The sequence below is a fragment of the Cynoglossus semilaevis genome, chromosome 2 (genome assembly GCF_000523025.1).
Source record: "Cynoglossus semilaevis isolate Cse_v1.0 chromosome 2, Cse_v1.0, whole genome shotgun sequence".
Taxonomy (NCBI): domain Eukaryota; kingdom Metazoa; phylum Chordata; class Actinopteri; order Pleuronectiformes; family Cynoglossidae; genus Cynoglossus; species Cynoglossus semilaevis.
The window spans coordinates 1,977,306-1,989,386 of record NC_024308.1 but is presented as its reverse complement, the minus strand read 5'-3'; the positions used below and the strand labels follow the sequence as shown (position 1 = coordinate 1,989,386).

Genomic DNA, 12,081 nt, shown 5'->3' with positions numbered 1-12,081 from the left:
GAACTGAAGTCCAACGCAAAAAAAAAATGTTTAAAATGAAATGAAACCTTGTCCTGATATTTGAAGAGACTGGAAGTCCAGGAGGAAGGAACTCAGGAGGAAGACGGTGAATTCATTCGGAGAACTCAGAGTTTCATTTCCCACCATGGATTAAATTCTCTTAAATTACTTCATTAATTTAAAAAAAAGAGTGTTCCAGATATAAAAGTCAGGACGTGATCCTCCTGACAAAGACGTGAGTGTCAAACTCCTGCAGCTCTACGGTCCAAAGGTTTTTTTATAGCTTATTTTGGGGTTTTTTTTCTCACGCGTGTTCTCTCTTCGGGAAGGAAGTGCAGTGGTCTTTTCCAGTTTTTCACATACAAAAAAAATCAAATGAACACAAACATTTTTCTCGTCAGAAACAGTTCCATACAGCAACATTTGCAACAGGCCGTGGTTTGACTTTTTTTTTTTTTGGGACAGCAGAAAGCTTTCTGGGTAAATGCAGGACCCACTTCTGGGCTGACATTCAGAAACACGTGTCAGATTAAGAGTCGGGTTCAAAACCGGGCCGAAGCCGTGGGACTGGAGACAGATTTGGACTCTGCTCTTCTCTGTGTAGTGGGTGGTGTCATGAACAGAACAAAAAAAAAAAAAAAGAGAAACCAAAACGAAACAAAGAGGAAGCCAAAACATCTTACGTTTGAGATTTAGAAAAAAAGTTATATACACACTGATAACAATGGTAAATCCATAATGTACAAGAGTAGTAAAAGTTTACAGTCAGAAACGAAATAAAGGTCACGGTATTTTTTCCTCCCTATGTTGGCTAAAAAAAAAAAAAAACAGAAATCAAAAATCTCTAAAACGTAATACTTTTTTCTTTTTCTTAAAAACAAAATTAATACATACAATGCTTTGTTCTCACCCTGCGGTACGAGCATGCTCTGTCCAACCACTTTGTCTTTTTTTTAGGGCATCAGAGTTCAACAAATCAAACCTCCACTCTCTTAAAATCAAGTGCTTTTCATTTTATTTTCAAGAGCCAAGAAGGTCTGACGGTGATATTTACAGTTAAGAGCTTATGATTCAGTTCATTTTTTTTTTTTTTTTACCCCCGTTCTGAAATATCTGGAACGAGTGGATTGCATTTCAAATTTTGTCGGGTTATTGCGTGTGCTTCGGAGCATAGCTGTAAAAAAGAGACAGACAAGAAGCACAAAAAAAAAAAAGATCAGTAAACATCAAATTACCAGGTGATTCCTTTGCGATGAAGAATTCATTTCTCATGCACGAAGAGAGCGGCAGTTTTGGACACGAGTTCATCGATTCCTTTTTTTTTTTCTTCTCTATTTTGGTTTAAAACGATCAGTCACGTGGTTTACAGATTACACCTTTTCTTTCACAAAGCAGGAAAAACATTTGTAGTTTTCTCAAAAAAAAAAAAAATTCCATAAAATCCATAACTGAAGAGATTTCTTTTCGTGTGTGTGGAGGTGAATGAGTCCTCTTCAGTGATTGGTGGATGGAGACACACCAGTGCTGGGCGGGCGTGGACTGGGAAGTGGGAGGGGTCAGGTCGGCTGTTAGTCAGAGCAAGGCACTATGGGTCGTAAGGAAGGCCCTCTTTGCTTTACCACCCTTGACCTGCACTTCTCCCATTCGACCACTAGAGGGCAGTCCAAACCGCTTCACATCAGAGAACGAGGAGGATTTCAGATCATCTTTAAGGGGCAGTGAGGACAAAAATTTACAAAATAGTGTGTTTGGGGTAATGTTGTTGTAACAAAACAAAAAAAAGAGAGTGAAAAAAAAAGAGAAAAAGTCCGAGCTCTCCTTCTTCCTCGTCCTCCTCATCCTCGTTATCCTCCAACCACAAAGCATCAGGCCGCCTCCCTGAGACGAAAAGTTACAATCTAGATTTCATGTCTGTTAAAAGTTCTTATGGCACACAGGATTGTCCCAGTCCAGCTTTTTTTTTCGTTTGTTTGTTTTTTTTTAATTCTCTTTTTTTTTTTCCTTTAAAACTCAACAAGCCCAGATGTCAGCGTCCCCGGTCAGCCACAACAGACCCCAAATCCATGGCATTGACAGAAAATATAGGTCATCTCTTTGATATTCACAGTAGAAAAAATATACATACAAAAAATATCTGAACATTTTAAAGAGACAGGCGAATCGAGTGGAGGACAGGCGGGACTGGAACGCTAAACACAAGAGCACAACCTTTACGGCAACGTCCTATACGTATAGCAGCGCAGAGTAAAGTGAACAAGTGGCGGACAGACAAGGGGAGCTGCTTAGAGATGCTACGATGGATGAGCCAATCAGAGTGAGGAACACAATGCTGTGTTCGATCTCCTCTAGGTAAACACAGCTACCGGCGATGTCTTTTAGTTCATGTTTTGCTATATTTTTTATTACTTATTTATTAACATTTTACTGCTTGACTTTGTTTAGGTTAGAAAAGAATGAAAATATTGGAAATTAAAAAAAAAAAAAATTCCATAAAATCCATAACTGAAGAGATTTCTTTTCGTGTGTGTGGAGGTGAATGAGTCCTCTTCAGTGATTGGTGGATGGAGACACACCAGTGCTGGGCGGGCGTGGACTGGGAAGTGGGAGGGGTCAGGTCGGCTGTTAGTCAGAGCAAGGCACTATGGGTCGTAAGGAAGGCCCTCTTTGCTTTACCACCCTTGACCTGCACTTCTCCCATTCGACCACTAGAGGGCAGTCCAAACCGCTTCACATCAGAGAACGAGGAGGATTTCAGATCATCTTTAAGGGGCAGTGAGGACAAAAATTTACAAAATAGTGTGTTTGGGGTTTTGTTGTTGTAACAAAACAAAAAAAAAAGAGAGTGAAAAAAAAAGAGAAAAAGTCCGAGCTCTCCTTCTTCCTCGTCCTCCTCATCCTCGTTATCCTCCAACCACAAAGCATCAGGCCGCCTCCCTGAGACGAAAAGTTACAATCTAGATTTCATGTCTGTTAAAAGTTCTTATGGCACACAGGATTGTCCCAGTCCAGCTTTTTTTTTTGTTTGTTTGTTTTTTTTTTTATTCTCTTTTTTTTTTCCTTTAAAACTCAACAAGCCCAGATGTCAGCCTCCCCGGTCAGCCACAACAGACCCCAAATCCATGGCATTGACAGAAAATATAGGTCATCTCTTTGATATTCACAGTAGAAAAAATATACATACAAAAAATATCTGAACATTTTAAAGAGACAGGCGAATCGAGTGGAGGACAGGTGGGACTGGAACGCTGTTTCTGACCACCAGGGGGGGCACGCCCACAGAGTGTAGTGTAGACGACGTCGGCGTCACAGATACAGTACGACGTCCGAGGTTTGTGTCCGGGCTAACGCCACGCCTGACGTCTGACGCGACGTGCAGGACGTTAGCACGGCCGCCGCTGTACGTACAGTCGGGAGGAACGACGTAACGCTACATCACCGACTCCACAGACGACCCCCGTGACTACGCCGATATCAGATAGATTCACGGTCCTTAAAGCCAAATTAGTGTCGGACGTTACACGTGTAGTAAATACTCAGGGTAAAGAAAAGTCCACGGTAATACTTCAGAAAAGTGATGAGCAGGGAGGAATATTCAACAAAAACCACAGAAAAGGTTTGACTTTTGTTTTTTAAAACTTAGTGTTTTCTGTTCAAGGCCAGAAGGGAGAGTTGTCGACCAATCAGAGCACAGTCAGACTGAGAAGAGTCTGATTTTTATAAATGTCACGGTGAACAACAGTAGAACCAGTACAGACGTGTGACGTTCTGTAAAAAACAACTTTTTTTTTTGACCAATATTTTTGCCAGAAGCAAATGATGAAAATTGAACCTCCATAGTGACAGTAACAGTCTGTGCTCATGAACAACAGGAAAAATCCTTTTTTTTTTTGTTCTTCATTCCAATGACCTCCTCCGTGACCTTGAACAACAGCACTAGGTGTTAAAAACTGTCAGGTTTTCCACTGAGCCACAGCGGACATCACCAGGACAGAGGCTGAGCCACAGCGGACATCACCAGGACAAAGGTGATTCTTTTTTTTCTTTTTTTGGACACTGAGTGACTGACGGGGTTGATTTCGGCTCTTGAGACTGATTCATCCATATGCACTGAGGTAGACTCTGGCCAAACACAAAGACAATGACAATTACATTACTAAACTAACTAAACTAACTAACTAACTAACTAGTACTGCTGCTGCTCCTACTGTACAATATCAAACTCCTGCGCCGCTCCACTTCTCAAACACCTCCTCGTCAACGCTCCACTCACACGTTAACTGTCTCCTTACACCACGACGACGACGACGATGAACGACAGTAATAAAATAAATATCTGGTATTTTAAAGTTATGGGCACCATCTTATTCTGAAATTGCATATGTTTGCAAAAGACAAACACGAGATAAGCGGAAGAGAAGAGCGACACCCGACTTCAGGTGTGGAGGATGTAGTGTGTCCAGTCACTCAACTGTTGACTTTAGAGTTTGAGTTCCTTTTTTTTTCTAATACAAAAAACTGTGACACGGCAAAGGTCCATCATTTCAACGACGTGAACACAAAAACATCAGATTCTCTGCATTTTCTTTTCAATTTCCCAAATCTACTGTCAGTGATTATTTACAGGTAAAAAAAAAGAGAAAAAAAAAAAGACTGGATCTCCTCAGGACGACGACCAAATAATCCCAAACTCCAATGATTAACTTCAGTGTTTAACCCCACCCCCCCGAGAACTAACAGACAGCAATCAGAGAGGTCTATGTGTGTGTGTGTGTGTGTGTGTGTGTTTCTAATCAGCCAATAGCAGTAGCCCAGACGTGGCTGTGTGTTCAAGAAGGCACTGGTAAAATACGGAGGCAGCTTTTTTTTCTTTTCTTTTTTTCCCCTCCCTCGACTCCAGTTCTTGTTGTTGATTAAAAAGCTGCCAAAACTTTGGCTATTGATTAAGTGCTGAACGCTGTTCGGCTCGATTGGCAACCGCACCGGTCTGTGAGTCCAGATAAACCACACCAGAACGATTCTTAGAAAATACATCTGCTGAGAAGTAGTGTCGCCCACGGTGGAGATAAACAGACGGGGGGTGGGGGGTGGGGCGTGGACAGAGAACACGTCGGGGAGAAACAAAAAAAAAAGCACTGAAAAACCCAGCCAACCATGTCAGTGTTGACAAACGTTACAGTTAGCGCCACCTCAGTCAGAATGAAGTATTGACTCAGTACAATCTCTGCCAACTGAGCTCGAGTCGAGGATTTTCTACGACAGGTGCTGAAACGCAGCGAAGGTTCCAACCTCGTCGTCAGACGGGAGAAACAGAGGAGACGAGGGAACCGGCGGTTCCAGCTGAATTCAGGAACGTCAGACCTGAGTCGAGAACAAACAGAACGTCCTGACAGCAGGCGACGACAGAGACAGAGAGAGCGAGAGGGTTTAACCACAACGCTTCCAGCAACATCGTTCAGAGACACCAGGTGAGAACTGAGGAGGTCGAGTGAAACGCACCACAACGACAAACTGATCAAACGATCCACGAAAGGCTCCGCCCCGGCCGTCGGACTAGAACCAGAGACGACGCTGACAAGAGGCCGGTGGTGTGAACGAATAAACCTGTGAGATCAGAGTGGAGCGGGAGCAGACAGGGACACACACACACACTCAGTCACACACACACACACACGTCAGACCTTATTCCCCTTTGACCTAAAGCTTTTGTTTCTGTTTGTCTTTTTTTTTTTTGGTTTTTCTACTTCCGTTCCTTTTTGTTTTTGTGAGTCTGATTTCTCTGTCGCTTCAACATCCCTCGGCGTGGACGAGGTCGATACCTTGAAAAGATGAGCAGTGAGTCGACGGCTGACTTGACATTTTGTGGCTTTCTTTTTTCTTTTTCTTTTTTCCTATTCAAATGGGGGAAAAAAGTGCTTGAAGGGTTGGTGTCTGGAGGCCGAAGACACAGAGAGCACTGTCGGTAGTCAAGGGTTGAAAAGAAAAGAAAAAGAAAAAGAAAAACATCTGTCGAAACAAAAATACTAACAGAATAAAAATCATACAATAATAAGAACTATTTACAAAAACATCAGTATGTCATATATTATATATAAAACATTGGTATGGAAATACCAACATCCCATATATATTATACACACACACACACATATATATATATATATACATGTATTGTATATATATATATATATTTAGAGATTTATATACCCACTAAAATATATCAAAGCAGCAGCTATTGGTCAGTCTGAGGAACTCTTTTGTCCAAATCTTAACTGTTTAAATATCCTTCAGCCAAATAGTCCAGACACAGAAATTTAAAAAAAAGATCAGAAAGAAAAATCAGAGAGAGAGAGAATAACAGTAAAAGTAAATAAATTAAAATTATTCACGAAACACCCGATGAATCTGTGTGTAGTTTGGAATTCTGCAGAACCAAAACAGGACAAAAAAAAAAAAAAAAAAAAAAAACGACAAGGAAACAGAAAAACATTCTAGGAATAAATGTTTTGTTCTAGGATCAGGTCTTTGCGCGTTCTTTTCCCGCTGTTCCAAAAACTGAATCTGAATTGTTCAGAAGGATATTAGTGTGTTTGTCACAGAGACTTCTCTTTGTTTACAGGCCACATATCAGAAGGCCACTATCTGAGTAAAAGGATTTCACTGGGAAGAAAAGGAACGGGTGGGAAAAAAAAAAAAAGCAGATTCCGTGGGAGGGAGAGAAACGAGCAGGTGAGTCTTGAGGAGGTTGGAGTTTAAGCAGCCATGTTGGTTGTCTAAGGTTTGTGGAGTTCACAGTTTGTTTTTCTCGTTTCTTGTCTTTCTCTGCGTTTCCATCACAACAGACGAGTCCTGGAAACGGGGAAAAGCACGAAAAACAACAGGTACGTTAATCCGACAGCCCGGCGTGTTGGTGAGAACGATTAAAAGGTGTTGCACTGTGTTTGCATCCCTTGGCCTGTGAGTGGCAGCCATGAAAAAGAAAAAGAAAAAGTCCTGAGATCTGGGTATCATATTTCTTGAAAGGATTCTCCAAAAAATAAGAATTGTTAGGGGAAAAAAAGGTGAGGAGCATGAGACGAACGCGAGAGAAAAACACGGACTGGAACAGGAGGGAAGGAGGAGGAGCGGAGGCGCTTCGAGAAGTTCATTCGGGGAACAGGAAACGTTAGCAAGGGCTGGATCTCGGCAACGATAAGATTCGTCCGTTTTTCTTTCCACCGTTCATGGGTGTGTAGGGACCGTGCTCCTCGTAGTTCCCCCTCAGGGCCACAGAGGGCCCGCTGTCCCTGCCTAAGCTCTCCTCCCTCTGGGAGTACGACGAAGGGTCCAAAGGGATGCTCTCCATATTTTCCAGGTCAAGGTCAAACTCCTCAGTCTCCGGGACTTTGTTCTCCTCGCTGTAAAAGAAGGAGACCTCCTGGAAAGACGGGTGCAGGTCCTCCCGCAGCATCTCGATGATCTCGTGGAACAACGGCCGCATCTTGGGGTTGTACTGCCAGCACATTTGCATCAGGTTGTGCCTGTGTTGGAGAAGTAAACATTATACGATTAATGGTGATTAATTGTAATTAAGTAAAATCATAATTAGTTGTGTTTAGTGCACAGCTACCCTGGGATTAATCAGATTAAAAATTACAATCCTTTGATCGTCCCTAATATATACTTTTGGTTGATATGCAGTGATTCAAAACCCAGTTTGGAGCCCAGATCTGTCCAGGAGGGGGCGATAAAGAGTCAGGCACCATATGTGGGATGAATTAAGTGTCATTTGTGTTGAATGTGGGTCAGATCTGGGCCTTAAATATTTCACTGGTGGTGTCTGACCCACTTTACCTGCCTGAACACGTTGGCGCAGGTCGGGCAGTAAAAAAGTGACTCGACGACATTGTTATGTTTGGAGGGAAAGTAAAAACATTTCAACTGTTTCTCTTCTAAGGGTTTGATGTACGTTAGAAAAAAACAAAACAGATATACAGAATTTGAAACTATTTAGTGACGTCAGTGTCCACTCACATTCTCTCTGGACAGTTCTCAGGTCGGTCCAGGTATCCTCCGTCCATGACAAACTTCAGAACCTGCTCATTGGATAAACCTTGGTACGGCTGCTCTGCCAGTGTAGTGATCTCCCACAGGACAACACCGAAAGACCTGCAAACACACACACACACGTGGAGAAATAAGACACCAAATGCACCATGGGTAAGTTGGGATCGAGCGGTCCAGTCCATACCAGCAGTCAGAATGGGCAGTGAAGACTCCGTCCTTCAGGGATTCCGGAGCCATCCACCTGACAGGAAGCAGACCCTTCCCACCTTTACGATAGTAGTCTGTCTCATAGATATCTCTGGTCATTCCAAAATCTGTGGCAGTTAAAAAAAACAACACTATTATTGTAAACTGTAGATGTAAACATTAATGTGGAATTTTTTTTTTTTGCCGTCAGGAACCAAAATTAAAGACGAGTTTACAGTCTCGGAACCAAAATTAAAGACGAGTTTACAGGTAGTTTTTCCAAATGTTACGGAAGCTGTAACACTAAAAAAAATATACATATTTGTACTTCGTATCTGTGTCGTCCTGTTTGTGATCTTTAAGGAGCTAACGGTCAGCACCCAGACCAACCACGTCGGTCTACAGTACCTCCGATCTTTACAGTGTAGTCCTCTGCCACCATGCAGTTCCTGGCAGCCAGATCTCTGTGCACAAACTTCTTGGCGTTGAGGTAGGCCATGCCATCTGCAATTTCTGCAGCCATCTGGATCATCTCCTTCAGAGTAGGGGGTGAACGGCCGGACGGGTTGTTCTACAAAAAAAAAAAAAAAAGAAGGTAGATTTACTTTACAGAGATAAAGGGAGACGATAACTGTGCCGCCGTGAGCCGAGGTTATCGCAGCCACTCACCTCGGAATCTGGTCTGAGGCTCCGCAGGTAGCTCTTCAGGTCACCGTGGGTCATGAGCTCCATTACTACGAGAGTGGGCTGACCTTTGGAAACCACTCCCAGGAGACGAACCTGCAGGAAGAAACACACACAGTTAGGACCGGGCTGTCTGATAACAGCAGTTTTTCCTGTGCATCGTGTTCTGTATTTGTAGACTAACGACTGAGGTGCAGACTGATCCGTATTCTTACGATTTTCTCACAGAAGTCTTACAACATCTTACAAGTCACAGGTGCACGCAGAGCTGCTGAGGGGTTTCTCATAAAACTGTCAGGGAAAAATCTTTGTAAAGGGCTGCAGGAAAATGGTGTCGTACCACGTGGTGACAACTGAAGGCCTTCATCACGGAGGCTTCGTTGAGGAACTCGATCCTCTCCCGCAGGCTGGCCGATTCATTCACCGTCTTGACAGCTACACGAGTGTCCGGGTCTCCTTTAACAATGTCCTTGGCGATTCCCTCATACACCATTCCAAAGGAGCCCTGACCCAGTTCTCTCATCACCATAATCTTCTCCCTGGGAACCTCCCATTCATCTGGAACATAGACTACAGAAACAGACGCCTGTTACTGCTTTGATTCAGGGAAACATTCACGAAAAAAAACATAAAACTCCAGCGAATGCTCAACCATCACACTTTTTCAAATCATACAAACACCAGTCGTTGTTTACTGAGAGTCATCTTACCGTCATTAGCGCTGATGTACTCAGGGTTGGAGGAGGCGATGAGCGGTCCGGTCGGACCTTCACTTTGTCTGTAGAAAAACAGCGGCATTTTTATTTTCCGGTTTTTATCCCGACTCCTACTTAATGTTCTCTGTTCTGAGCAAAGATCTTACTTCTTCTTCAAGATCCAGAAGACTCCGCCTCCAACAAACAGTAGCAGGATGAAGCAGAAGACTGGGCCAATCACGATCCAGACCAGACCGGGGTCCGCTGCATTGACCACAAACAGACGCTTGGTCATTTCAGGGGTTGCAATAATGTGTAATAGAATTAAGAAGTAACACAAAAAAAGAAAAGAAAAAACAACCTTTTTTTTTCACCAAACTTTTACAGTCCCCTCCCCCCGACTTACGGTTGGGCATGAAGAAGTAGGTGGTCTCTGTATAAGAACCGTTTCCTGCCAAGGACGTCGCTCGGACCCTGACGCTGTAGTTCCCCGGCTGCAGGAGTGGCAGCTTCGTGCCACCTGATTTGAGGTAGGCTGGTCGTGACACACACGCTGTGTGAATCTACGAGAGAAGAAGAAGAGGAGATGACACTCGTGTCTGGAGGAATTTCAAAACTTTCAAAGTGATTTCTCTGTTGTCAGTTTTATAAAAGCACGACTAATAAATAATTTTAAAAAATGGTGTTAACTTCCAGCAGTAGAGGCAGAAGATTCTCTGGTGTTTTGCCTGAAATGTGAGGCGTTTAGTGAGTAGTGTGTGTGTGTTTCCAGTGTGGTTGTGGTGCAGTGGACATATCGTCTCTGTCTAGTCTGCCTCTGTCTCTATGGTAACAGACCTGCACTGGCACCGAGGGTCAGGCAGTGAAACGGTAAGTGAACAGTAACGGCATGTGAACGCACACAACGACAAATAAGAACGTAAAGAAACAAATCTGTCATCTGACTCAGTACTGACCTCTGTGTCTCCAACTTTCCTGTAAAACACTTCATAGAGAATGATGAGGCCGTTGGGCGACAAGGGTGGATTCCACTTAATCAACACGTACGGAGGCTCAGCGGACACTATCTCATGGGTCACAGGGCCTGGAACGTCATCTGCCTTCTCTGTGGGGTTGAAGAAAACAAAGAAAAACTGAAAATATTAAAGACCTTTTACTAAAGTTGGGTTTACAGAAACCGTCAGGCAGTGAAAAGAGTCGAGGACAGAACTTAAGCAAACAAAGTGTGCATGTGACAGACGCATTTGTTCCTACCTTTGGGCATGGTTCGGGCACTGACGAAAGCAGCAATGCTGCAGCGTTTGAGGTCCGTGGGATGGTTGCAGGCCATGATCTCTATCTTATAACTGGTGAAATGGTGCAGGTTGGAAATGACTGTCGACTCCTTTGAAAACACCTTGAGCTCCACCTGAAGTAGAGATGTTGATTTTTTTAATTATTATTTTTTTATACAAATGCTGTTTAAAGTTTATTAACGTTCTGTTTTTCTTCATCAACTCTTAGGTTTCACTGCTGTTCAGTCCGACGGCCTGACGTGTCTTAAACACAAACGTGGTTTTGTCGGAAGCAGTTCTCGTACCTTAGATCCTTCCTCTTCCTTGTCTTCATCTTCAGAGCTGGATTTGTCGGGGTCAAACAGTAAACTAGGGACTGTGGTGAGGAAGTACGGGGGCTCAGTGGTGTTGGCCACACCCACCGAGCGTCGTCGACGAGACGGCCTTGAGAAAAGGCAAAGAAGAAATCATTTTTAAAACATGAATATGCTCCCTATATCTTTAAATGAACCGATGTGCAAAAGTTTACTGTCATTTCTGGGACCAAACAGCTGTACCTGCTCAGAAACACTTCGTTGTGGAGGTAGTTCTCAAAGGCCTTGCGGTACTCGAGCTCCACCTGTTCCTTCCTCAGCTGGCTGTCCGTCTTGGGGCAGGCACAGCACCTGCCACCTGACAGCGGCTCGTCCGTGTGATTCCATTTCTGCTCTTCCTCGTAGTCCAGGTGGGTGGGAGTCCGTGAAGGTAGCTTCATCCCTGGGTAAGGAAAAAAAACAAAGCATGAGAGAAATCCAGAGAATCAAACCAGTGCAGCAGCTGATTTCCTTCACAGCTGAACTCCCATCGGGTGGACGTGAGCGAAGCAGCCTCTGGATACTGACCCTGTAGACAGTAGTCGAACTTGTAGAGGTCGCTGTCCTCCGCCTGCTTGTGACAGATGACCCGATAGTGGGTAATGTTGCCGTTGGGACTTGCTGGAGGCTTCCACTTGAGAATAATCTGGGAGGAGGAGTTGGACGAGGAAATGGGATCCAGAGGGACCGTGGGCTCTGTGGATCAGAGAAGAAATCGATGAAGAATACAGAATAAGGTGGAGCATCACACTGAAAAAAAAAAACAGACTGACTGAAAATTGATATAAGAAAAAACTTGATCAAATATATAAGTTTTATGGTTTTGGAGTTCAATTAAATAAAAAA

The 12,081-nt window shown here is 43.5% G+C and overlaps 1 protein-coding gene and 1 long non-coding RNA gene across 2 annotated transcripts in view; one reads left to right on the top strand and one right to left on the bottom strand.

The window, feature by feature from the left end:
• The first annotated feature begins 5,214 nt into the window (after window positions 1–5,214).
• On the top strand, window positions 5,215–8,160 carry LOC112486783 (uncharacterized). Its single transcript, XR_003049271.1, has 4 exons — window positions 5,215–5,465; window positions 6,617–6,726; window positions 6,840–6,878; window positions 8,026–8,160. It is a non-coding gene; the product is annotated as an uncharacterized LOC112486783 (long non-coding RNA).
• LOC103393515 (insulin receptor-like) overlaps window positions 5,719–12,081 on the bottom strand; it is a 49,152-nt gene continuing 42,789 nt past the window's right edge. Inside the window, exons 11-23 of the mRNA XM_008330515.3 lie at window positions 11,440–11,638; window positions 11,188–11,326; window positions 10,863–11,016; window positions 10,565–10,713; window positions 10,015–10,171; window positions 9,776–9,872; window positions 9,624–9,691; window positions 9,254–9,483; window positions 8,899–9,009; window positions 8,638–8,800; window positions 8,228–8,357; window positions 8,011–8,145; window positions 5,719–7,517 (exon numbers count right to left, since the gene is read on the bottom strand). Of these exons, the coding sequence (XP_008328737.1) occupies window positions 7,163–7,517; window positions 8,011–8,145; window positions 8,228–8,357; window positions 8,638–8,800; window positions 8,899–9,009; window positions 9,254–9,483; window positions 9,624–9,691; window positions 9,776–9,872; window positions 10,015–10,171; window positions 10,565–10,713; window positions 10,863–11,016; window positions 11,188–11,326; window positions 11,440–11,638 (2,087 nt within the window). The 3' untranslated portion in view covers window positions 5,719–7,162. The remainder of the gene's footprint in view (window positions 7,518–8,010; window positions 8,146–8,227; window positions 8,358–8,637; window positions 8,801–8,898; window positions 9,010–9,253; window positions 9,484–9,623; window positions 9,692–9,775; window positions 9,873–10,014; window positions 10,172–10,564; window positions 10,714–10,862; window positions 11,017–11,187; window positions 11,327–11,439; window positions 11,639–12,081) is intronic.